This window comes from Idiotropiscis lumnitzeri, chromosome 4, assembly GCF_059441095.1.
Source record: "Idiotropiscis lumnitzeri isolate Australia: NSW breed Sydney's pygmy pipehorse chromosome 4, RoL_Ilum_1.0, whole genome shotgun sequence".
NCBI lineage: Eukaryota > Metazoa > Chordata > Actinopteri > Syngnathiformes > Syngnathidae > Idiotropiscis > Idiotropiscis lumnitzeri.
The window spans coordinates 11,962,515-11,985,907 of NC_142394.1; the positions used below are offsets into that span (position 1 = coordinate 11,962,515).

At 40.7% G+C, this 23,393-nt stretch overlaps 2 protein-coding genes across 22 annotated transcripts in view; both read right to left on the bottom strand.

The window, feature by feature from the left end:
* The window catches only part of LOC148338135 (protocadherin alpha-C2-like), a 154,027-nt gene that overhangs the window by 50,358 nt on the left and 80,276 nt on the right, over positions 1 to 23,393 (bottom strand). Inside the window, exon 1 of one of the 21 annotated variants that reach the window (XM_088294855.1) lies at positions 20,465 to 23,010. The exons of 15 other annotated variants lie outside the window; for them this stretch is intronic. In XM_088294855.1, the coding sequence (XP_088150981.1) occupies positions 20,465 to 22,855 (2,391 nt within the window). In that variant the 5' untranslated portion in view covers positions 22,856 to 23,010. Of the gene's footprint in view, positions 1 to 504; positions 2,918 to 4,583; positions 7,137 to 8,391; positions 10,910 to 11,807; positions 14,358 to 20,464; positions 23,011 to 23,393 lie in introns of those variants that run through there. 5 more of the 21 variants (XM_088294852.1, XM_088294851.1, XM_088294854.1 and 2 more) reach the window with 5 other exon arrangements.
* LOC148338136 (protocadherin alpha-8-like) lies at positions 15,447 to 18,120 on the bottom strand. Its single transcript, XM_088294239.1, has one exon. It carries the CDS (start codon positions 18,047 to 18,049, stop codon positions 15,536 to 15,538), a length of 2,514 nt encoding a protein of 837 aa, XP_088150365.1. The 5' UTR covers positions 18,050 to 18,120; the 3' UTR covers positions 15,447 to 15,535.

The window sequence follows — 23,393 nt, forward strand, 5'->3', positions numbered from 1 at the left end:
GCACATCTCACAACAAGAGAATGTCAGCAGCCATTTGAAAAGAAACCTGATTACTGTAGTCGTATGTCTCGTGAATTTAAACAAGTGCAAGCTCTGCAATAGGACAATTATGATGCATGAAATGAAACCCCTTCTCATGATCAACAGACTCCAATGTCACTTCCTCAACATGACTATATTGTTAAATTTACGTAATCAGGGATACAGAACACATATATATAAAGCATTTTGACTGAAAGTAAATCGCAGACCTATATTTTTCTTCGCTTTAATTAAAAAGGCCACACTAAATATGAAACCAACAAGTGTTATTTCAAACAAACCCCGCATTTAAATTGTTGCATCAATACGGTTTTACGTGGATTTACTTCTTACAACTTGGTTTTGTAAAAAATAAATAAAAAAATCATCACTTCAAGTGATTCATATATGATGAGCTATTTTTGTCAAGTGCACTAACAACAAAGCAGTTCTGAAAAGTATAGAAAGAAATGTAAATCCTACCTTGTCAGTGTTAGGCAAAGTCTGAGTCCTAGTAAAGGTGTCTCCTCCATTAATACTGATCAGTTCTGCTTCTACTGGTGGAAAGGGCGTGGGAAAAACCACCATGTCACTTTTGAGTGTGTCTGAGCTGAAGCACACGTCATACTGCTGAGTGGCATTGGAGTAAGACCAGCTCCCGTCAGGGTGGGTGGTGATCATTGGGGCGCTGTACCGGTCGAAGGGACCGTCTGTCTGTCTGTGGCATTTGAAAGCCACTAAAGTGATGAGGCTGAGCAGAAAGATGAGCGACACGGCCACAATGGCGATGAGAAGATACAAGTGTAAATCGGAGAAACTCTCCTCCTTGATGGGCACATGTCTGAACTGAGTGTGGATGTCAGCTGTGCTTTCAAGCACCACCACATCAATAGACACAGTAGCTGACAGGGAGGCTTCTCCGTTATCACACACCAACACCACCAAGGGGTGACTTTTCAGGTCATTGTCACTCATTCGCCTCTTGGTCCGAATCTCGCCGGTGCTGGTTCCGATCCGGAATAGGTTGTTGTTGCCCTTAGGCTCAGACAGGTGATAGGAGAGCAGGGCATTGTATCCAGAGTCTGCATCTACTGCCCTGATTTTTGCCACAAAGTATCCCGCTTCAGCAGAATAGGGGATGCTCTCACTGTTCACGGAGCCGTGTTCGGAATAGGGAGCCAAAATGGCAGGACTGTTGTCATTCTCATCCAGGATAAAAACATTGACAGTCACATTACTGCTAAGTGGAGGAACACCAGCGTCTGTGGCCTGAACTTTGAACTGAAATGTTTTCAATGTTTCGTAGTCAAAAGATTGAAGCGCTACTATATCTCCACTTTCTGGGTTAATGTTTATCATTGTAGTTACTGGCATTGAGGAAGTGTTACTTTGCAGATATGAGTATGTCACTTGCCCATTTTGATCAATGTCATCATCCATTGCAGTAACTCTATTCATTACTTCTCCTGGTGGACTATTTTCTTTGATATAAACATTAATGAGGGTCTCTGAGAAGTGAGGCTTGTTGTCATTAACATCGGAGATGCGGACATTGATGACACTTGTGCTGGACATTGAAGGAGTGCCTTCATCACTTGCAATGATGGAGATATTGTACATCGAGATGCTCTCTCTGTCAAGAGGACCATCAACAACCAAAGAATAATAATTTTTATAATTTGACTCAAGTTTGAATGGCACATTATTCAGAATTTTACAGTGCACCAAGCCATTTTTACCTCCGTCTTTGTCCAACACAGAGACAACTGCAATAGCTGTGCCAGTGGTAGCATCTTCTTTCACTGTGCTCATTAAGGATGTAACTGAAATTTCAGGCTCATTGTCATTGACATCTAAAACTTTGATTAGCAATTTAGTATGAGACATTAAAGGTGGTGAACCTCCGTCACTTGCTTGTACTTGAAGCTCAAATGCAGCAATGTCCTCAAAATCTATATTTTTCTTGTTTGTTACTATTCCAGTTTTTCCATCAATAGAGAACGTGTTTGCTAGTTTTTCTTTCCCCCCGGCACTAAAAGAATAGAAAACAAGTCCGTGTTGCCCTGCATCTAAATCAGTAGCATTTATTGTTATTATTGATGTGCCAATCTCAATATTTTCATATATGGTCGCTTTATACAGACTTTGACTGAATACAGGAGCATTGTCATTATTATCTAACACATTCACAACAATAGTCATGGTTCCTGATTTCGGTGGTGTTCCTCCATCAATAGCAGTCAATGTGAGCGTGATCCTTGCCTGTTTTTCTCGATCTAAAAGTCTCTGAAGCACTAATTCCGGGGTTACACTTTCTTCTTTTTGCGCCTCAAGAGAGAAATGCTCACTTTGGCTCAGTTTGTATGAATTTACTGTATTTTTACCAACGTCTGTATCATGCGCAACATGAAGAGGGAATTTAGCTCCCGATGCTGTGTTTTCACTGATGTTTAACACCTGCACTTGTCTCGAAAATGATGGATAATTGTCATTTACATCCAAGATTATAATTTCAATGCGGTAAAACTTTAACGGATTATTAATAACCGCTTCGACACTGACTGCACACTTGGCTTGATCTCTGCACAATTCTTCTCGATCTATTCTCTGATTTACGTAGAGGACGCCAGACTTAAGGTTTACCTCGAAATATTTCCTCTTGTTTCCTGCAACGATCTGAAACATGCGGGATTCCAAATCCTGGACAATGAGGCTCAAATCCTTTGCAATATTTCCCACAACAGTGCCCACATTCACCTCCTCCGCCACCGAATAAGAGAGCTGGCCGCACACGGCTTCCCAGTAACACTCCAGCAGCACGAAGAGAAAATACATCCGCACAGAGCTCCATCTGCTCCGCGCACGCATCATTCCAGACATCCGCGGGGACATAAAGTTCGAAATGATCAAAAATGTACTTGATATGAAGGGAAAATCAAAACGAATTGAATTAATTCTTCCGTGTAACCGTCTTTATCCTATCAGTGTCATTCTCCGTCTAAGCTTCTTTGTTCCAGTGACGAAAAAGAGCACATTTATTTGGGAGGAGCCCCGCGCCGCGGATGAGAATGTTTTGGTCTTATGGTCCATTGTGCCCTCTCGTGGAAATTTTTATAAAGTACAACCAACATCACAAAAGTATGATGCAACTACATCGCTAATAGAAAATACATAATTGTTTGAGCCATTAGTTGATTTTGATTAATTATATATTTAATTATTCGTGCTCCATCTGAATAATTTTAATTGAAGAGTTATACTTTTTTGGATTATTTTTTATTTTTTATCTTATTGTACATTTTACTGAAAGTACATTTATTCAGAATATTTAAGTATCTAAGCTTCATAAAGTTTTCCTACTTTTGGGCTGCCGTAAAGCGCAAGTATAGGTGGAAAAGTGTGGTGTTGATGTAAACACAATTAGGAAGACAAGTATAGGGCATAGAGCAACAACTTTTCTGACCGTGCGATCGACCTCGTTGTTTTGGAATACTTTGTTTTCAAGACGACTCAGGTGGAATTAAAGCGAAACATTTCTTTTGTTCAACTACAACGGCGTCGTTCTTTCGTTGTTGTCGTTGCTGAAATAAAAGCCCCTATACGAAGAAAGGCACCAGTCAGGATTTTCATTGCCCGCTGACGTAGTGTCAAAAAAGACCGTAAATTGCCGCTACAATTACATAAACTAAAAAAAATAATATTTTAAAAAATATAGTTGACTCCAGAGTGTGCTGAGATTTTCACACGCCACTTTTTTAATCTGGAAATATACGTAACATCAATGATGTAACGTACGATTTAGATTTAGAACCAACTGATTAATTGCTCAGATGATATTACTTTCTTCAAGATAAACACTAATGACTGGGATTATTTTTCCAAAGGGTATCTCCGCCCACCGCATCCACATCTCCAGTGTATCTGTGTCGAGTTGAATAGTTAAGGTTAACATTACAAATTCAAAGGATGAATTCCTGAATTAATATATTCATATTTCATTCTCACAAAATGCGAATTTTTCGTAAAAATGGGTTCAGAACCATGGACAGTGAATCTCACAGTTCAAGACTATCAGCAGCTAAAGCAAAAAAAATAATCAAACCTATATTGTAACATTTTCACCCGTATTCTGAAAACTGCAAACTCTGATATCAATGTGAATTGATTACATAAAAAAACCTTAGTGCTTAACAGACTCCAATCTGAATTCTTCAACATCACGATGTTGCTACGTTTACTGCACCTTATCACTGATGCACAACATACAGTACACTGAAAGAAAATTACCATACTTATTTCCCTTGCTTGAGAAATTATTTCATAACAACTATTGTCTCAAAATACGAAATTGTTAAGACAGCATAAGTACTATTTGCAGCAAACAATCTAGATTTAAATTGTGTACTCATATTACATGCACAGTGACTGCTCATATGTTACTTTTAAAAAGATCATCGTTACTTGAAGTGATATGCATTTGTTGAGCTATTTTCTTCATAAATGCATAATATAGAGACATACAACCAAGCAGTCCGGAAAGTACAAATGAAAGTATAGCCTACCTTGTCAGTGTTAGGCAAGGTCTGAGTCCTAGTAAATGTGTCTCCTCCATTAATACTGATCAGTTCTGCTTCTACAGGTGGAAAGGGCGTGGGAAAAACCACCATGTCACTTTTGAGTGTGTCTGAGCTGAAGCACACGTCGTACTGCTGAGTAGCTTTGGAGTAAGACCAGCTCCCGTCAGGGTGGGTGGTGATCATTGGGGCGCTGTACCTGTCGAAGGGGCCGTCTGTCTGTCTGTGGCATTTGAAAGCCACTAAAGTGATGAGGCTGAGCAGAAAGATGAGCGACACGGCCACAATGGCGATGAGAAGATACAAGTGTAAATCGGAGAAGCTCTCCTCCTTGATGGGCACATGTCTGAACTGAGTGTGGATGTCAGCTGTGCTTTCAAGCACCACCACATCAATAGACACAGTAGCTGACAGGGAGGCTTCTCCGTTATCACACACCAACACCACCAAGGGGTGACTTTTCAGGTCATTGTCACTCATTCGCCTCTTGGTCCGAATCTCGCCGGTGCTGGTTCCGATCCGGAAGAGGTTGTTGTGGCCTTTGGGCTCAGACAGGTGATAGGAGAGCAGTGCATTGTATCCAGAGTCTGCATCTACTGCCCTGATTTTTGCCACAAAGTATCCCGCTTCAGCAGAATACGGGATGCTCTCACTGTTCACGGAGCCGTGTTCGGAATAAGGAGCCAAAATGGCAGGACTGTTGTCATTCTCATCCAGGATAAAAGTATTGACTGTAATATTGCTGCTGAGTGGAGGAACACCAGAGTCTGTGGCCTGAACTTTGAACTGAAATGTTTTTAACTTCTCAAAGTCAAAAGATTGAAGTGCAACTATATCTCCACTTTCCGAGTTAATGTTTATCATTGTACTTATTGGCACGGTGTCAGTGCTACTTTGCACAAATGAGTAGGTCACATGGCCATTTTGATCAATGTCATCATCCAATGCAGTCACTCGATTTATTACTTCTCCTGGTAGACTATTTTCTTTAATATAAACATTAATGAGGGGCTCTGAGAAGTGAGGCTTGTTGTCATTAACATCGGAGATGCGGACATTGATGACACTTGTGCTGGACAGAGATGGAGTGCCTTCATCATTTGCCGTAATGCTAACATTGTACATTGAGATGCTCTCTCTGTCAAGAGGACCGCCAACAACCAAGGAATATGAGTTCTTATAATTTGACTCGAGTTTAAACGGCACATTATTCAGAATTTTACAGTGCACCAAGCCATTTTTACCTCCGTCTTTGTCCAACACAGAGACAATCGCAATGGCGGTACCAATTGTAGCGTCTTCTTTCACCGTGTTCAATAATGATGTAACTGAAATTTCAGGCTCATTGTCATTGACGTCTAAAACTTGAATTAGCAATTTGGCATGAGAAGTTAAGGGAGATGTCCCTCCATCCTTAGCTCGTATTCGGAGTTCAACTGCATTAGTTTTTTCAAAGTCAATGTTTTCCTTATTTGTTACAGTTCCGGTTTTTTCATCGATAGAGAACATATTTGTTTGTTTCTCTCTTCCCCCTGCATTGAAAGAATAGAACACTTGTCCATTTTCTCCCCCATCCAAATCAGTAGCATTTAACGTTATTATTGATGTGCCAATCTCAATATTCTCATATATACTAGCTTTGTATAGATTTTGACTAAATACAGGAGCATTGTCATTAATGTCGAGTACATTCACAACAATAGTCATGGTGCCTGATTTAGCTGGTGTTCCTCCATCAATAGCAATCAACGTGAGTGTGATCATCGCCTGTTTTTCTCTGTCTAAAAGCTTCTGAAGTATTAATTCTGGGGTCACACTTTCTCCTCTTTGTACTTCAAGAGAGAAGTGTTCATTTTGACTCAGCTTGTATAAATTGACAGTATTTTTACCAACGTCAACATCATGAGCTGGGTGCAGAGGATATTTTGATCCTACTGCTGTAGTCTCACTGATGTTAAGAATCTCTGCATTGGTAGAAAATAATGGGTAATTGTCATTTACATCAAATATTATTATTTCTACTCGGTACAATTTTAATGGATTATTAATCACTGCCTCTACACTCAGTGAACATTTTGTTTCATCCCCGCACAGCTCCTCTCGATCTACTCTCTCATTCACATAGAGGACGCCAGTCTTAAGGTTTACCTCGAAGTATTTTCTTTTGCTTGCCACAACAATCTGAAACATCCGGGACTGCAAATCCTGCACGTTTAGGCTCAAATCCTTTGCAATATTTCCCACAACGGTCCCCACATTCACTTCCTCCGCCACCGAGTAAGAGAGCTGGCCGCACACGGTGTCCCAGGAACACTCCAGCAGCACGAAAATCAAATACATCCGCACGGAGCTCCATCTGCTCGACGGGCGCATCTTTGCACACATCCACAAAAGGCATAAAGGTAATGCAAAAATGTATGACTATCCACTTTATAAGAAAAGTTCTGAACAATCTGTGTCAATTCAGCCGCCGCATCGGTTTCTTCCAACGTCTGAGCTTCTTTGTTCTTGTGATGAAAATCAACACGCACATTTGGGAGGAGCCCAGCGCTGTGAATGAGTGAGCTCAAATGCCACGGTCCACTGTGTCCTCTAGTGGACGGTTTGGTGAACTACAACTAAAATTGCTCAGCATTAAGACCAGAATCAAGTCCATAAATATATTTCACAATTCATAAAAACGGACAGTAAAACTACACCGTTTGTTTTGCGATTTTAAATAATGTCCGTTGTGTCCATATATAAACTTAAATGCCATGATTCAGAACCAACCAGATAAGTTGTTGACAAACTTAGTTTAAGGGAAACATCAACAAATACAAGACCAAAAGCAACATTTTTCGGCAATGACCCCCGACCTCAATATATCGGTGATGTGGGTAACACGACAACATTGAAAGCAAATAAACATATGAGTTAATAAACGGGAATGGACTCATTCCTGAAGTCGTTGAATACTTCAATCATATTTAGTTCAGACAACAACCAACTACCTATTAAAATCTGTTCAGAACCACGGACAACGACTTACAAAACAAGATGATAAAGGCAAACAAACAAAAAACTTTGACACCATCCAATGTATGTAAACAAGTGCAAAGGTAAGATATTGTCAGTTCAAATGGCCCTGGATTTCCTAAACAGCTCAACATTATATTTAGCATGTCTTTGACATAAAACCTACGTGTACCTTGATATACATTGATAGTAAACAACTTTACCCTTTTCCATAGGATGGGTCTGCTTTATAAGAGTACATATACTTCCATGAAACTATCACTAATAGGTCATAAGCGGTATTTGGAGCAACTAAATTGAAATAAAATCAAATCCAGCTTCTTAGATTGTTCTTACACTCGTCACAATCAACCAAAAAAATAATCACAACACATACTCGAAAGAACATTTTCTCCTCTTCAAATTATTGTGTGGATGTGGGGAGTAAACTGTTAATTCCATTGAACCTACATCAAAACTTTCATTGTTAAATGAACGGTCACCAGCTGTAGAAAAATGGGTAGCAAGCCTCATGAAACAGGATATTAGTGATTACCCAAGACAATGTTGCATAAACATTATGTGCTGTTCCGACCACAACAATGTAAGCTGTCAAAATTGCTATTTATAGTAAACCATCTTGACTTAAAATATTATAATTTTGGTTGTGGTGATTGTTAGTTCTTTTAGAAACAACATTTTGTGCTGTATAATAGTGGCACAATTTGCTACATTCAAATGCCTATAACATCAATATTACACTGGTAAGACAAAGCAACCAAAGGAATTTATAGCCTACCTTCTCAGAGTTAGGAAGAGTCTGTGTCCTTGTAAAAGTGTCTCCTCCATTAATACTGATCAGTTCTGCTTCTACAGGTGGAAAGGGCGTGGGAAAAACCACCATGTCACTTTTGAGTGTGTCTGAGCTGAAGCACACGTCGTATTGCTGAGTGGCTTTGGAGTAAGACCAGCTCCCGTCAGGGTGGGTGGTGATCATTGGGGCGCTGTACCGGTCAAAGGGGCCGTCTGTCTGTCTGTGGCATTTGAAAGCCACTAGAGTGATGAGGCTGAGCAGAAAGATGAGCGACACGGCCACAATGGCGATGAGAAGATACAAGTGTAAATCGGAGAAGCTCTCCTCCTTGATGGGCACATGTCTGAACTGAGTGTGGATGTCAGCTGTGCTTTCAAGCACCACCACATCAATAGACACAGTAGCTGACAGGGAGGCTTCTCCGTTATCACACACCAACACCACCAAGGGGTGACTTTTCAGGTCATTGTCACTCATTCGCCTCTTGGTCCGAATCTCGCCAGTGCTGGTTCCGATCCGGAAGAGGTTGTTGTTGCCTTTGGGCTCAGACAGGTGATAGGAGAGCAGTGCATTGTATCCAGAGTCTGCATCTACTGCCCTGATTTTTGCCACAAAGTATCCCGCTTCAGCAGAATAGGGGATGCTCTCACTGTTCACGGAGCCGTGTTCAGAATAGGGAGCCAAAATGGCAGGACTGTTGTCATTCTCATCCAGGATAAAAATGTTGACTGTCACATTGCTGCTGAGTGGAGGAACACCAGAGTCCGTGGCCTGAACTTTGAACTGAAAGGTCTTCAACGTTTCGTAGTCAAAAGATTGAAGTGCAACTATATCTCCACTTTCCGAGTTGATGTTTATCATTGTAGTTACTGGCATTGAGCCAGTGCGACTTTGCACAAAAGAGTACGTCACAAGCCCATTTTGATCAATGTCATCATCCCTTGCATTTACTCTATGTAATACTGCTCCTGGTGGACTATTTTCCTTAATATAAACATTAATGAGTGGCTCTGAGAAGTGAGGCTTGTTGTCATTAACATCAGAGATGAGGACATTGATCACACTATTACTTGACAGAGGTGGAGTGCCTTCATCAGCTGCAATGATGCTGATATTGAACACAGAAATGTTCTCCCTGTCGAGAGGACCACCAACAACCAAAGTATAATAATTGTTGTAGTTCAACTCGAGTTTAAAAGGGACATCATTTTTTATTTTAGTTAGCACTACACTATTTTTACCTTCATCTTTATCCAAGATGGAAACAAGTGCAACAGCAGTGCCGATTGTAGCATCTTCTTTCACTGTGTGCAGCAATGATGTGACTGAAATTTCAGGTGCATTGTCATTGACATCTAAAACCTCAATCAATAATTTGGCATGTGAAATCATTGGGAAAGCTGCTCCATCACTGGCTTGTACTCTTATTTCAAATACTTTTTCATCCTCAAAATTCAAATTGTTTATGTTTGTTACAGTGCCAGTAGTTTTATCTATTGTAAATAAATCATTCTGCTTTCCTCTTCCAACTTCACTGAAAGTATAAAACACTTGTCCATTTTGTCCAGCATCTAAATCCATCGCATTTAATGTTATAATAGATGTGCCAATCTCAATGTTCTCATGTACCCGAGCTTTGTAGAGACTTTGATTAAAGACGGGAGCATTATCATTAATGTCCAGCACATTCACAACAATAGTCATTGTGCCTGATTTAGCTGGTGTTCCTCCATCAATCGCAGTCAATCTAAGTGTCATCACAGCCTGTTTTTCTCGGTCTAAAAGCTTCTGAAGCACCAATTCTGGCGTCACACTTTCTCCTTTCTGTGCCTCAAGAGAGAAATGTTCATTTGGACTGAGCCTGTATGAATTTATTGTATTTTTACCAACGTCTGCATCATGAGCTGGGTGCAGAGGAAATTTGGCTCCTGCTGCTGTATTTTCCGTGATATTTATCACCTGTGATTTGCTCATAAATGTTGGATAATTATCATTTACATCTAAAATGATCATTTCAATACGGTATAATTTTAATGGATTATTAATCACGGCCTCAAAAGTAATTGAACACTTAGCTTGCTTTTTGCACAGTTCTTCTCGATCTATTCTCTCATTTACAAAGAGGACACCAGTCTTTAGATTTACCTCGAAATATTTCCTCTTAGTCCCCGCAACGATCTGAAACATCCGGGACTCCAAATCCTGGACGTTGAGGCTCAAATCCTTTGCAATATTTCCCACAACGGTGCCCACATTCACCTCCTCCGCCACCGAATAAGAGAGCTGGCCGCACACCGCTTCCCAGTAACACTCCAGCAGCACGAAGAGCAAATACATCTGCGCAGAGCTCCATCTGCCCGGAGCTCGCATTTTCCATAAATCCACATAAAACATAAAGATAGAAATGGTGCAAACAATTGTACTATTCTCCACTCGATATTAAGAAAAAAATCTGACCAAATTGAATTGATTCCCCCTTGTAAGGACCCGACACATTGGTCACTTTCACCGACTGAGCTTCTTTGTTCCAATAACCAAAAACACCACGCCGATTTGGGAGGAGCCCCGCGTCATGGACGAGAGTGCTCAAATGCCACGGTCTACTGTGTCCTCTAGTGGACATTTGCTTGAACTACAACTGATAGCAAACGACGCCGGTGCATGGATTGATAGTTAAATACATTCTCGTAAACCTATAACAATCTGTTAAAAACGGAGAATCACTGGCATTAATATTACCCTCTTCAATAAATACAACAATAATTTGAAGCACTTCCAACATTACAATAGAAGGCATCTTGGCTGTGAGGAGTGATTAATATACAACTATGAAATGTAGTCTAAGTGTGAGTAAGGGCATCTGAATTAAAATAATGCAGAAGTTGTCAAAGAAAAGGAAGCTGAGTCCGAACAAAACCACCGATTCAAAGAGCATTCTTTTTAAATCAGCACCATGGAGAGCACAATTCACAACACTTGTAGACAGTATGCAGACACTATGACAAACAACTTAAGGGACCTTTTAGCTGCATTCACAAATGTTTAAAAAAATGACAAACACCAGTGTTTAATGCACAGCATCACCATTTTCTTACATTTACCATGTTATTGTCTACAGAAGTTCAAAAAGTAAACCAAGCCTTTTTTTTTCCTGGCATGAGAGACTATTCCATGATAAAGGGGTATTCTCTTTTTAAATCATGAAACTATTCAGATGTCACAAATTCAATTTGTTGCAAACATGTTGGACTTAAATCATTGAACCATTCTTTTAGGTAGATTGAATATTAAAAATTTGCAATATGAAACCCAAGTAATTTGAAATCATTGGCATATGTTCGACGCGTAAACAGTGCATAATATAGCAACAAAAAACAGGAGGGAAAATCACGAACGCCTACCTTCTCAGAAGTGGGTAAAGTCTGAGTCCTGGTAAAGGTGTCTCCTCCATTAATACTGATCAGTTCTGCTTCTACAGGTGGAAAGGGTGTGGGGAAAACCACCATGTCACTTTTGAGTGTGTCTGAGCTGAAGCACACGTCGTACTGCTGAGTGGCTTTGGAGTAAGACCAGCTCCCGTCAGGGTGGGTGGTGATCATTGGGGCGCTGTACCGGTCGAAGGGGCCGTCAGTCTGTCTGTGGCATTTGAAAGCCACTAAAGTGATGAGGCTGAGCAGAAAGATGAGCGACACGGCCACAATGGCGATGAGAAGATACAAGTGTAAATCGGAGAAGCTCTCCTCCTTGATGGGCACATGTCTGAACTGAGTGTGGATGTCAGCTGTGCTTTCAAGCACCACCACATCAATAGACACAGTAGCTGACAGGGAGGCTTCTCCGTTATCACACACCAACACCACCAAGGGGTGACTTTTCAGGTCATTGTCACTCATTCGCCTCTTGGTCCGAATCTCGCCGGTGCTGGTTCCGATCCGGAAGAGGTTGTTGTTGCCTTTGGGCTCAGACAGGTGATAGGAGAGCAGTGCATTGTATCCAGAGTCTGCATCCACTGCCCTGATTTTTGCCACAAAGTATCCCGCTTCAGCAGAATAGGGGATGCTCTCACTGTTCACGGAGCCGTGTTCGGAATATGGAGCCAAAATGGCAGGACTGTTGTCATTCTCATCCAGGATAAAAACGTTGACTGTAATATTGCTGCTGAGTGGAGGAACACCAGAGTCTGTGGCCTGAACTTTGAACTGAAAAGTATTTAACTTCTCAAAGTCAAAAGATTGAAGTGCAACTATATCTCCACTTTCCGAGTTAATGTTTATCATTGTACTTATTGGCACGGTGTCAGTGCTACTTTGCACAAATGAGTAGGTCACATGGCCATTTTGATCAATGTCATCATCCAATGCAGTCACTCTATGTAATACTGCTCCTGGTGGACTATTTTCCTCAATATAAACATTAATGAGGGGCTCTAAAAAGTGAGGCTTGTTGTCATTAACATCGGAAATGCGGACATTGATGATACTTGTGCTGGACATTGAAGGAGTGCCTTCATCACTTGCAATGATGGTGATATTGTACATAGAGACGCTCTCTCTGTCAAGAGGACCACCAACAACCAAGTAATAAGAGTTCTTGTAATTTGACTCAAGTTTGAATGGCACATTATTCTGAATTTTACAGTGCACCATGCCATGTTTACCTCCATCCCTGTCCAACACAGAGACAACTGCAATAGCTATGCCAGTTGAAGCATCTTCTTTTACTGTGTTCAATAAAGATGTAACTGAAATTTCAGGCTCATTGTCATTGACATCTAAAACTCGTATTAGCAATTTGGTGTGAGATGTTAAAGGAGATGAACCTCCGTCACTGGCTTGTACTCGAAGCTCAAATGCACTGTTGTCCTCAAAATCGATATTTTCCTTATTTGTTACTGTTCCGGTTTTTTCATCAATAGAGAACATATTTGTTTGTTCCTCTCTGCCTCCTGCATTGAAAGAATAAAACACCTTTCCATTTTGCCCTGCATCTAAATCAGTAGCATTTATTGTTATTATTGATGTGCCAATCTCAATATTTTCATATATGGTAGCTTTATACAGACTTTGACTGAATACAGGAGCATTGTCATTATTATCTAACACATTCACAACAATAGTCATGGTTCCTGATTTTGGTGGTGTTCCTCCATCAATAGCAGTCAATGTGAGCGTGATCCTTGCCTGTTTTTCTCTATCTAAAAGCCTCTGAAGCACTAATTCTGGTGTCACACTTTCTCCTTTGAGTCCGTCAAGAGAGAAATGTTCATTTGGATTGAGCTTGTATGAATTTACTGAATTTTTACCAACGTCTACATCGTGAGCTGGGTGCAGGGGAAATTTAAATCCCACTGGTGTTGTTTCACTAATATTCAGTACCTGTGCATGGCTAGAAAATAGAGGGTGATTGTCATTTACATCTAATATTGTTATTTCAATACGGTACAATTTCAACGGATTATTAATTATTGCTTCTACACCGAGAGAACACTTGGCTTGCTTTTTGCACAATTCTTCTCGATCTATTCTCTCATTTACATAGAGGACACCAGTCTTTAGATTCACCTCGAAGTATTTCCTTTTAGTTCCCACAACGATCTGAAACATCCGGGACTCCAAATCCTGCACGTTTAGGCTCAAATCCTTTGCAATATTTCCCACAACGGTGCCCACATTCACCTCCTCCGCCACCGAATAAGAGAGCTGGCCGCACACGGCTTCCCAGTAACACTCCAGCAGCACGAAGAGCAAATACATCCACGCAGAGCTCCATCTGCTCGTTGCAAACATCTTTTCATACGTCCACATCAGGCAAAAATAGAAAAAAATGCAAAATGGAATATTCGCCGCTTGATATGAAGAAAAAAAACTAATGTAGCTGAACTAATTCTTTCCTGTACCGATCCACTTCTGTTCAGTGTCTTTCACCGTGTGAGCTTCTTTGTTACAGTGACGAAAAGCATCCGTCCAGTTGGGAGGAGCCCAGCGCTGTCAACCAATGATCGCAAATGCCACGGTCTACTGTGTCCTCTAGTGGACGCTTTTGTGAACTACAACCAACATTACGCGCCCATGAAAGAAAGACCGGTATGATTAATAAAGTCATTAATAATTTCACTTTTCATTTTTAAAAAAAATGTCAGTTTTACTTGATAGCGTATGTCATTTTTCAGATATGTCAATTGTAGGCTGAAATAGTTGCAACAAGTAATAGACTTAACTGACAGGTAGGTAACATTGATCAGTGAGGTCATGAATCAGAATGAGAAAAGTCAATTTCGTTCAAGATAAAAAAACAGCAAAGAATTGCTGTATTATGCCACAACAATCTTTTCTCCCGCAATCTTACTATTATTTGGAGAGCATAGGCGCGATTACGATGAACACATGCCCACATAAACTCAAGATTTGGAATTTAAATGGACTAATCATATTTACTCACATTTAATTCTAAGAATTCGTAAATTCACAATCCATAAATCCATGTTACAGAACATACAAGTATTCATAATATCCAAAGCAAACTACTTGTTAAACTACTGTTTCAGTTAAAAATATTACGTCTATAAAAGTTTCAGAGATTGTTATTACTTCATGTACAAATTCCACCAACAAGTAATTAAAACCTTTAATGAAAGAATATTTTGTCCCCGTGAATGTTATGTGGATGTGGACAGTTGGTTTTCACACAATTTAAGACAGCAAATTTATGCATTAGGCATATGAATGTAAAATTCATCAAGAGTGAAAATTTGTTAAATAACCACTCATTGAATGAGTGGTTATTTTACGGGATAGTAGAGGTAAATATGAAGAATACACTGTTTGTAATGCCCATACAGTACTCGATGCAATACTAATTAAAAACATAACAGATGTTTAAGAGAAGGATTTCCCTACCAGCTGCCAACAAATTCAAAATCACTCTGCATCACATTGACCATTTCATATACACAAAATACACTCCCAATGCAGTATAACTAAACCACTTTACTTTTTCACCTTTCCTGCAGCAATTATATATTAGGAGTAAGAAATGGCCTATAACAGTGGCTTAGAACAAATTGGGTGGCTTTGACGTCTTAAAAGTTGCTTTTTGAAAGAGCATAAGAATATGCTTAATATTCGTTAAACTAGGTAGATGTAAATACAAGAATAATAAGATATGCGTAAGACAAAGTAACTTGGAAAAGACACGCATAATATAGCAACAAAAAACAGGAGGGAAAATCACAAACGCCTACCTTCTCAGAAGTGGGTAAAGTCTGAGTCCTGGTAAAGGTGTCTCCTCCATTAATACTGATCAGTTCTGCTTCGACAGGTGGAAAGGGTGTGGGGAAAACCACCATGTCACTTTTGAGTGTGTCTGAGCTGAAGCACAGGTCGTACTGCTGAGTGGCTTTGGAGTAAGACCAGCTCCCGTCAGGGTGGGTGGTGATCATTGGGGCGCTGTAGCGGTCGAAGGGGCCGTCAGTCTGTCTGTGGCATTTGAAAGCGACTAAAGTGATGAGGCTGAGCAGAAAGATGAGTGACACGGCCACAATGGCGATGAGAAGATACAAGTGTAAATCGGAGAAGCTCTCCTCCTTGATGGGCACATGTCTGAACTGAGTGTGGATGTCAGCTGTGCTTTCAAGCACCACCACATCAATAGACACAGTAGCTGACAGGGAGGCTTCTCCGTTATCACACACCAACACCACCAAGGGGTGACTTTTCAGGTCATTGTCACTCATTCGCCTCTTGGTCCGAATCTCGCCGGTGCTGGTTCCGATCCGGAAGAGGTTGTTGTTGCCCTTAGGCTCAGACAGGTGATAGGAGAGCAGTGCATTGTATCCAGAGTCTGCATCTACTGCCCTGATTTTTGCCACAAAGTATCCCGCTTCAGCAGAATAGGGGATGCTCTCACTGTTCACTGAGCCGTGTTCGGAATAGGGAGCCAAAATGGCAGGACTGTTGTCATTCTCATCCAGGATAAAAACGTTGACAGTCACATTACTGCTAAGTGGAGGAACACCAGAGTCTGTGGCTTGAACTTTGAACTGAAATGTTTTTAACTTCTCAAAGTCAAAAGATTGAAGTGCAACTATATCTCCACTTTCCGAGTTAATGTTTATCATTGTACTTATTGGCACGGTGTCAGTGCTGCTTTGCACAAATGAGTAGGTCACATGGCCATTTTGATCAATGTCATCATCCAATGCAGTCACTCTATGTAATACTGCTCCTGGTGGACTATTTTCCTCAATATAAACATTAATGAGTGGCTCTGAGAAGTGAGGCTTGTTGTCATTAACATCGGAAATGCGGACATTGATGACACTTGTGCTGGACAGAGGTGGAGTGCCTTCATCATTTGCCGTAATGCTAACATTGTACATTGAGATGCTCTCTCTGTCAAGAGGCCCACCAACAACCAAGGAATATGAGTTCTTATAATTTGACTCAAGTTTGAATGGCACATTATTCAGAATTTTACAGTGCACCAAGCCATTTTTACCTCCGTCTTTGTCCAACACAGAGACAATTGCAATGGCCGTGCCAATAGTAGCATCTTCTCTGACTGTGTTCAGTAATGATGTAACTGAAATTTCAGGCTCATTGTCATTGACATCTAAAACTTGAATTAGCAATTTGGCATGAGAAGTTAAGGGAGATGTCCCCCCATCATTAGCTTGTATTCGGAGTTCAAATGCATTAGTTTTTTCAAAGTCAATGTTTTCCTTATTTGTTACAGTTCCTGTTTTTTCATCAATGGAGAACATATTTGTTTGTTTCTCTCTTCCCCCTGCATTGAAAGAATAGAACACTTGTCCATTTTCTCCCCCATCCAAATCAGTAGCATTTAACGTTATTATTGATGTGCCAATCTCAATATTCTCATATATACTAGCTTTGTATAGATTTTGACTAAATACAGGAGCATTGTCATTATTATCTAAAACATTCACAACAATAGTCATGGTGCCAGATTTCGGTGGTGTTCCTCCATCAATTGCAATCAACGTGAGTGTGATCATCGCCTGTTTTTCTCTGTCTAAAAGCTTCTGAAGTACTAATTCTGGGGTCACACTTTCTCCTCTTTGTACCTCAAGAGAAAAATATTCATTTTGGATGAGCTTGTATGATGTTACAGTATTTTTACCAACGTCTGCATCATGAGATGGGTGCAGAGGAAATTTATATCCAGCCACTGTAGTCTCACTTATGTTCAACACCTGTAAATTGCTGGAAAATATTGGGTAATTGTCATTTACATCTAAAATTGTAATTTCAATTCTGTATAATTTTAAGGGATTATTAATGATGGCTTCTACACTGAGTGAACATTTTGTTTCACCTCCGCACAGTTCCTCTCGATCTATTCTCTCATTCACATAGAGGGTGCCAGTCTTTCGGTTTACCTCGAAATATTTCCTCTTAGTTCCCGCAACGATCTGAAACATCCGGGACTCCAAATCCTGCACGTTTAGGCTCAAATCCTTTGCAATATTTCCCACAACGGTGCCCACATTCACCTCCTCCGCCACCGAATAAGAGAGCTGGCCGCACACGGCTTCCCAGTAACACTCCAGCAGCACCAAGAGCAAATACATCCGCGCAGAGCTCCATCTCCCCAACAGGCGCATCATTCCATTCATCCACATAAGGCATACAGGAACATATAGTGCAAAAAATGACTTGATATAAAGGAAAAAGCGAAACAGACAGAACTTAACGATCCCCGTTGCATCAGTCTCTTTCACAGTCTGAGCTTCTTTGTTCGACTGACGAGAAACAGCACGTAGATTTGGGAGGAGCCCAGCTCCCTGAACCGGAGTGCTCAAATGCCACGGTCCACTGTGTCCTCTAGTGGACGTTTGCGTGAACTGCAACCGGCATCACACGCGCGTCATCAAGTAATAAATGCAGGTCTAACATTTCACAATAACGGGGAGTATGACCAGACAATCTGATTTGATTTTCAGAAAAGTAAATTCTATCAGAAACAGGTAAGCACACTGAATACATAGTTCAATGTACATATTCAATTTGATGATGTACAGCGGTTACACATTTAAAATATGATGAGTTTGGTAGTTAGTTCATCCATCCATCCATCATCTGTACCGCTTCTCCTCACTAGGGTCGCGGGGGGTGCTGGAGCCTATCCCAGCTCACTTTGGGAAGCAGGCGGGGGACACCCTGAACTGGTTGCCAGCCAATTGCAGGGCACACAGAGACGAACAACCATCCGCACTCACACTCATACCTAGGGGCAATTTACAGTGTTCAATCGGCATGCCATGCATGTTTTTGGAATGTGGGAGGAAACTGGAGTACCCGGAGGAAACCCACGCAGGCACGGGGAGAACATGCAAACTCCACACAGGATGGCCGGAGCTGGGATTGAAACCACGCCCGATGCAGTCTCTCACTGTGAGGCCATCGTGCTCACCAGTCGTCCACCGTGCTGCTGGTAGTTAGTTATAGTTAATAATTTTCTCTATTAGTTTTCCTCATTTTAATTATGTGCAAACGTTGTACATGTTCCAAGAGAGTACATTCCAAAAAGTTAGGTTTTTTTCCAGTGAAACGATTCAATACCAACAGATAAATCACTGAGATGATATTCTTCAACATTTATAAGAGAAATAAATTGTATCGCACAACCCCACCCCCAATATGTTTCCACAATGTGAATGATAGTTTATGACAATGAAAGCAAGTAAAATCACGCCTTAAGAAACTTTATAAGACATGGAGATTAATTTATTTCCATTTAAGTCTGAAAAAAACGTGACACCAGAACTGCCCATAAAAAAAACTTATATTCTCAGAACCACAGACAGCGCATCTCAAACTATACAAGTAAATAGCCATTACAAAACCTGAATACTGCAATACTCGCCAAACAAATAAATGTAAATTATTTGATGTAAGATGCTGCCAGCGTAAGTCAATGAGATTCGATAGTCCAACAGACTCCACCATGAAGTGATCAAGTATTTTGACATTTGCCATCTAAATGTTCCACATGTACTTAAAGTAAATCACACCAGTCCCTTTCCATGCACGTGACAGTTTCCTAAAAGATTATGGACTCCAAATATGAAACTATTATTAAGACATCAAAATAAGTATTTATCATTATTTTTTTCATGTTTTTGCAAACTCGCTTGTTTTAAAAATACATCACAAATTTCTGAGATTGTTTTTCACCCTTGGCAATTAACACCAACAAATATAACTAAAAGCTTTTAATGCAAGAATATTTTCTCCCAAGCACTATATAACGCACATTTGGAGAGAATGTGGAACAAATAGAATTCAAGAGAGCAAATGTAAGCACACTGAAAAGAAGATGTACTGAATTTTAATTCACCAAGTGGTTTCCCAAAATAAAAGCATCGCAACCACATACATTTTTCTTAAAAGTAATGTATAGAGTAGTAGTCTACTTCCAAAATGTATCTGGATACAGATGATTTTATGTTGTGCAAACACTTTACAAAATAAAAGTGAATAAATTCAACACACATTTTTTTCAGTGTATGACTTAAGATGTATGTTAATTCATGAGGAACAATGAGTTCTAAAACATGAGCGAGCTTTGTTATTGGATAGTTGAGGCAGCTTTTAAGAAAAAAAACTATTCTGGAGAATAATCTGCCTGTGATGTATAAACTGTAAAATGTAGCCAAACAAGAACAAACCTTTTAGCAACAGAACACACCCTCAAATTGAGGATTTCAATTAGTCCACAGATTACAAGATTAAGTTGGGCCTTTTGAATTAACAGATCATTGTTGAACTTCACTTGGAGCAAAGGTACAAAGATTATGGGCTGTTTTGGCCCCAAAAATGTAGTTAGCCTACCAAGCAGTCACAGGTGCTTTTCAATATTGATAATAAACCATGAGCTTGATTTAAAACAGGAGATGTATGCATTTGTGGATCCCATCACTGCTTATAAATTGGTTTTCACAAGACCATTACTATGTACTGTTTGAGCTGTAAATGCAATACAACGTCATACTATTGCATGAAAAAGCAAGCAGGAAAAGATATGTTCAGCCTACCTTTTCACAGTTAGGTAACGTTTGAGTCCTGGTAAAGGTGTCTCCTCCATTAATACTGATCAGTTCTGCTTCTACTGGTGGAAAGGGCGTGGGGAAAACCACCATGTCACTTTTGAGTGTGTCTGAGCTAAAGCACACGTCGTACTGCTGAGTGGCTTTGGAGTAAGACCAGCTCCCGTCAGGGTGGGTGGTGATCATTGGGGCGCTGTACCTGTCGAAGGGGCCGTCTGTCTGTCTGTGGCATTTGAAAGCGACTAGAGTGATGAGGCTGAGCAGAAAGATGAGCGACACTGCCACAATGGCGATGAGAAGATACAAGTGTAAATCGGAGAAGCTCTCCTCCTTGATGGGCACATGTCTGAACTGAGTGTGGATGTCAGCTGTGCTTTCAAGCACCACCACATCAATAGACACAGTAGCTGACAGGGAGGCTTCTCCGTTATCACACACCAACACCACCAAGGGGTGACTTTTCAGGTCATTGTCACTCATTCGCCTCTTGGTCCGAATCTCGCCGGTGCTGGTTCCGATCCGGAAGAGGTTGTTGTTGCCTTTGGGCTCAGACAGGTGATAGGAGAGCAGTGCATTGTATCCAGAGTCTGCATCGACTGCCCTGATTTTTGCCACAAAGTATCCCGCTTCAGCAGAATACGGGATGCTCTCACTGTTCAGGGAGCCGTGTTCGGAATAGGGAGCCAAAATGGCAGGACTGTTGTCATTCTCATCCAGGATAAAAGCGTTGACAGTCACATTGTTGCTGAGTGGAGGAACACCAGCGTCTGTGGCCTGAACTTTAAACTGAAAAGTCTTTAACTTCTCAAAGTCAAAAGATTGAAGTGCAACTATATCTCCACTTTCTGAGTTGATGTTTATCATTGTTGTTATTGGGGTTGAGGCGGTGCGGCTACTTTGCACAAATGAGTACGTCACTTGCCCATTTTGATCAATGTCATCATCCAATGCAGTCACTCTATGTATTAAGGCTCCCGGTGGACTATTTTCTTTGATGTAAACATTAATTATGGGCTCTGAGAAGTGAGGCACATTGTCATTAACATCTGAGATATGAACAAAAACTACACTGGTGCTGGACATAGAGGGAGTCCCTTCATCACATGCAACAATGGTGAGATTGTATTGGGCCTCAGTCTCTCTGTCAAGCGGACTATTAACTGTTAATGTGTAATAGTTTTTATAATTTGTGTTCAATTTAAATGGAGTCTTATTTGTAAGTGCAACGTTCACAACCCCGTTCTTTCCTCCATCCTTGTCAAGTACAGACACAAGTGCAATAGCAGTGCCAATATCAGCATCCTCCTTTACTGTCTTTAGCAGTGACGTTACACTAATCTCAGGAGCATTGTCATTTCGGTCCTCGACCTCAACAAGCACTTTACAGTGAGTCGACATAGGAGGATTGCCTTTGTCAGTTGCTTGTGCATGAATCTCAAAGGCTGAATTTTCTTCATAGTCAATCTTTCCTTTGACGAAAATCACCCCTGTTTTAGGATTAATTTCAAATAAATCTAAAACATGATCCTGTCCTTTTTTTCTCAGAGAGTATTCTATCTCACTGTTTAAACCATCGTCCGGGTCTGTTGCATTCAGCGTGATCACAGCGGAGGCATTTGGTGCATTTTCTGGGATTTTAATTTTGTATAAAGATTTACTAAAAGCGGGAGGATTGTCGTTACTATCCAAAACATTAATAGCAATTTGTGATGTTCCTGACCTGGGTGGGGTTCCTCCGTCTACTGCCGTCAGTGTGAGCTGTATGACAGAGTCATGCTCACGGTCTAAAGCTTTCTGCAGCACCAACTCTGCAGACACACTCTCTCCCCCTTTGTGGATGTCTAAAGAAAAATATTCGTTTGCACTGAGCTTGTATGTATTAATACCGTTCTTTCCAACATCCGAATCGGCTGCTTCAATTAACCCAAATTTAAGACCCGGTAATGTACTTTCTGCAATGTCAAGTAGCTGCAGATTCTCAGAAAATACGGGCGAATTGTCATTTATATCTATAATATTGACTTCCAAGCGATAAAGATGTAAAGGATTATTGATTACAGCCTCCACGTTTATGGTACATTTTGGAGCCTTTGCGCACAGCTCCTCCCTGTCTATTCTTTCACGGACAAAAAGAACACCAGTCTTTAGATTGACCTCGAAATATTTTGCCTTAGAATTGCTCACAATCTGAAAGAAGCGTGATTCTAAAGTCTTTACGTCAAGGTTGAGATCCCTGGCGATATTTCCCACAAAGGTCCCTGGGTTTACCTCCTCCGAGACAGAATAGGAAAGCTGTCCACCGGCCGCTTCATACAAACAGTTTATGAGCAGTAACACAAAATATTTCCAGTGACGCGTAGTTTTGCGTGGGAAATACATCGTCGTGTCCTTCCAGTCCGGGTACTATCCAATTCAAAGGATGTCAAACAAAACATGAAAAAATAAATATGCAGTATAAAATCTTTGAAAATATCAATTATAAAAAATGACTCATCTTTTGTTTCGCAAAATGCACATTTGTATTCCTTCTTCCACCGCGTCTCTTTGTCACAAAGAGCAGCGAGGCATAAGCTGCCGATTTTTTTTCTCTCTGGGAGGAGCCCTATAAGGTTTTGTTTTGACCAGACTCCTGAATGCCACGGTCTATAGGGCCTCCATGTGGCGAAATAATGTAACTGCAATCAGTTTCATGACAAGCTTAGACCCGACACACAAAAACCATATGATATAGATACTTTAGACTAAAAGGTTTGTTTTAACATCATCGTCTTCATAAATAACTGCCCACGTATCCGGGGGGGGGGGCGCAACCAAGGACAAAATAACTAAACCAAGTACTTACAGACAGTACAGCCTATATAATTGCATTTCATGGGGAGAATTGCATCCACAATACGATGGGGCAGTTTTAGAAGAC

What these genes read in the sequence shown, in the direction of transcription:
- LOC148338136 (XM_088294239.1), bottom strand. Translation starts at nt 18,049, where the DNA reads ATGTGGATGAATGGAATGATGCGCCTGTTGGGGAGATGGAGCTCTGCG.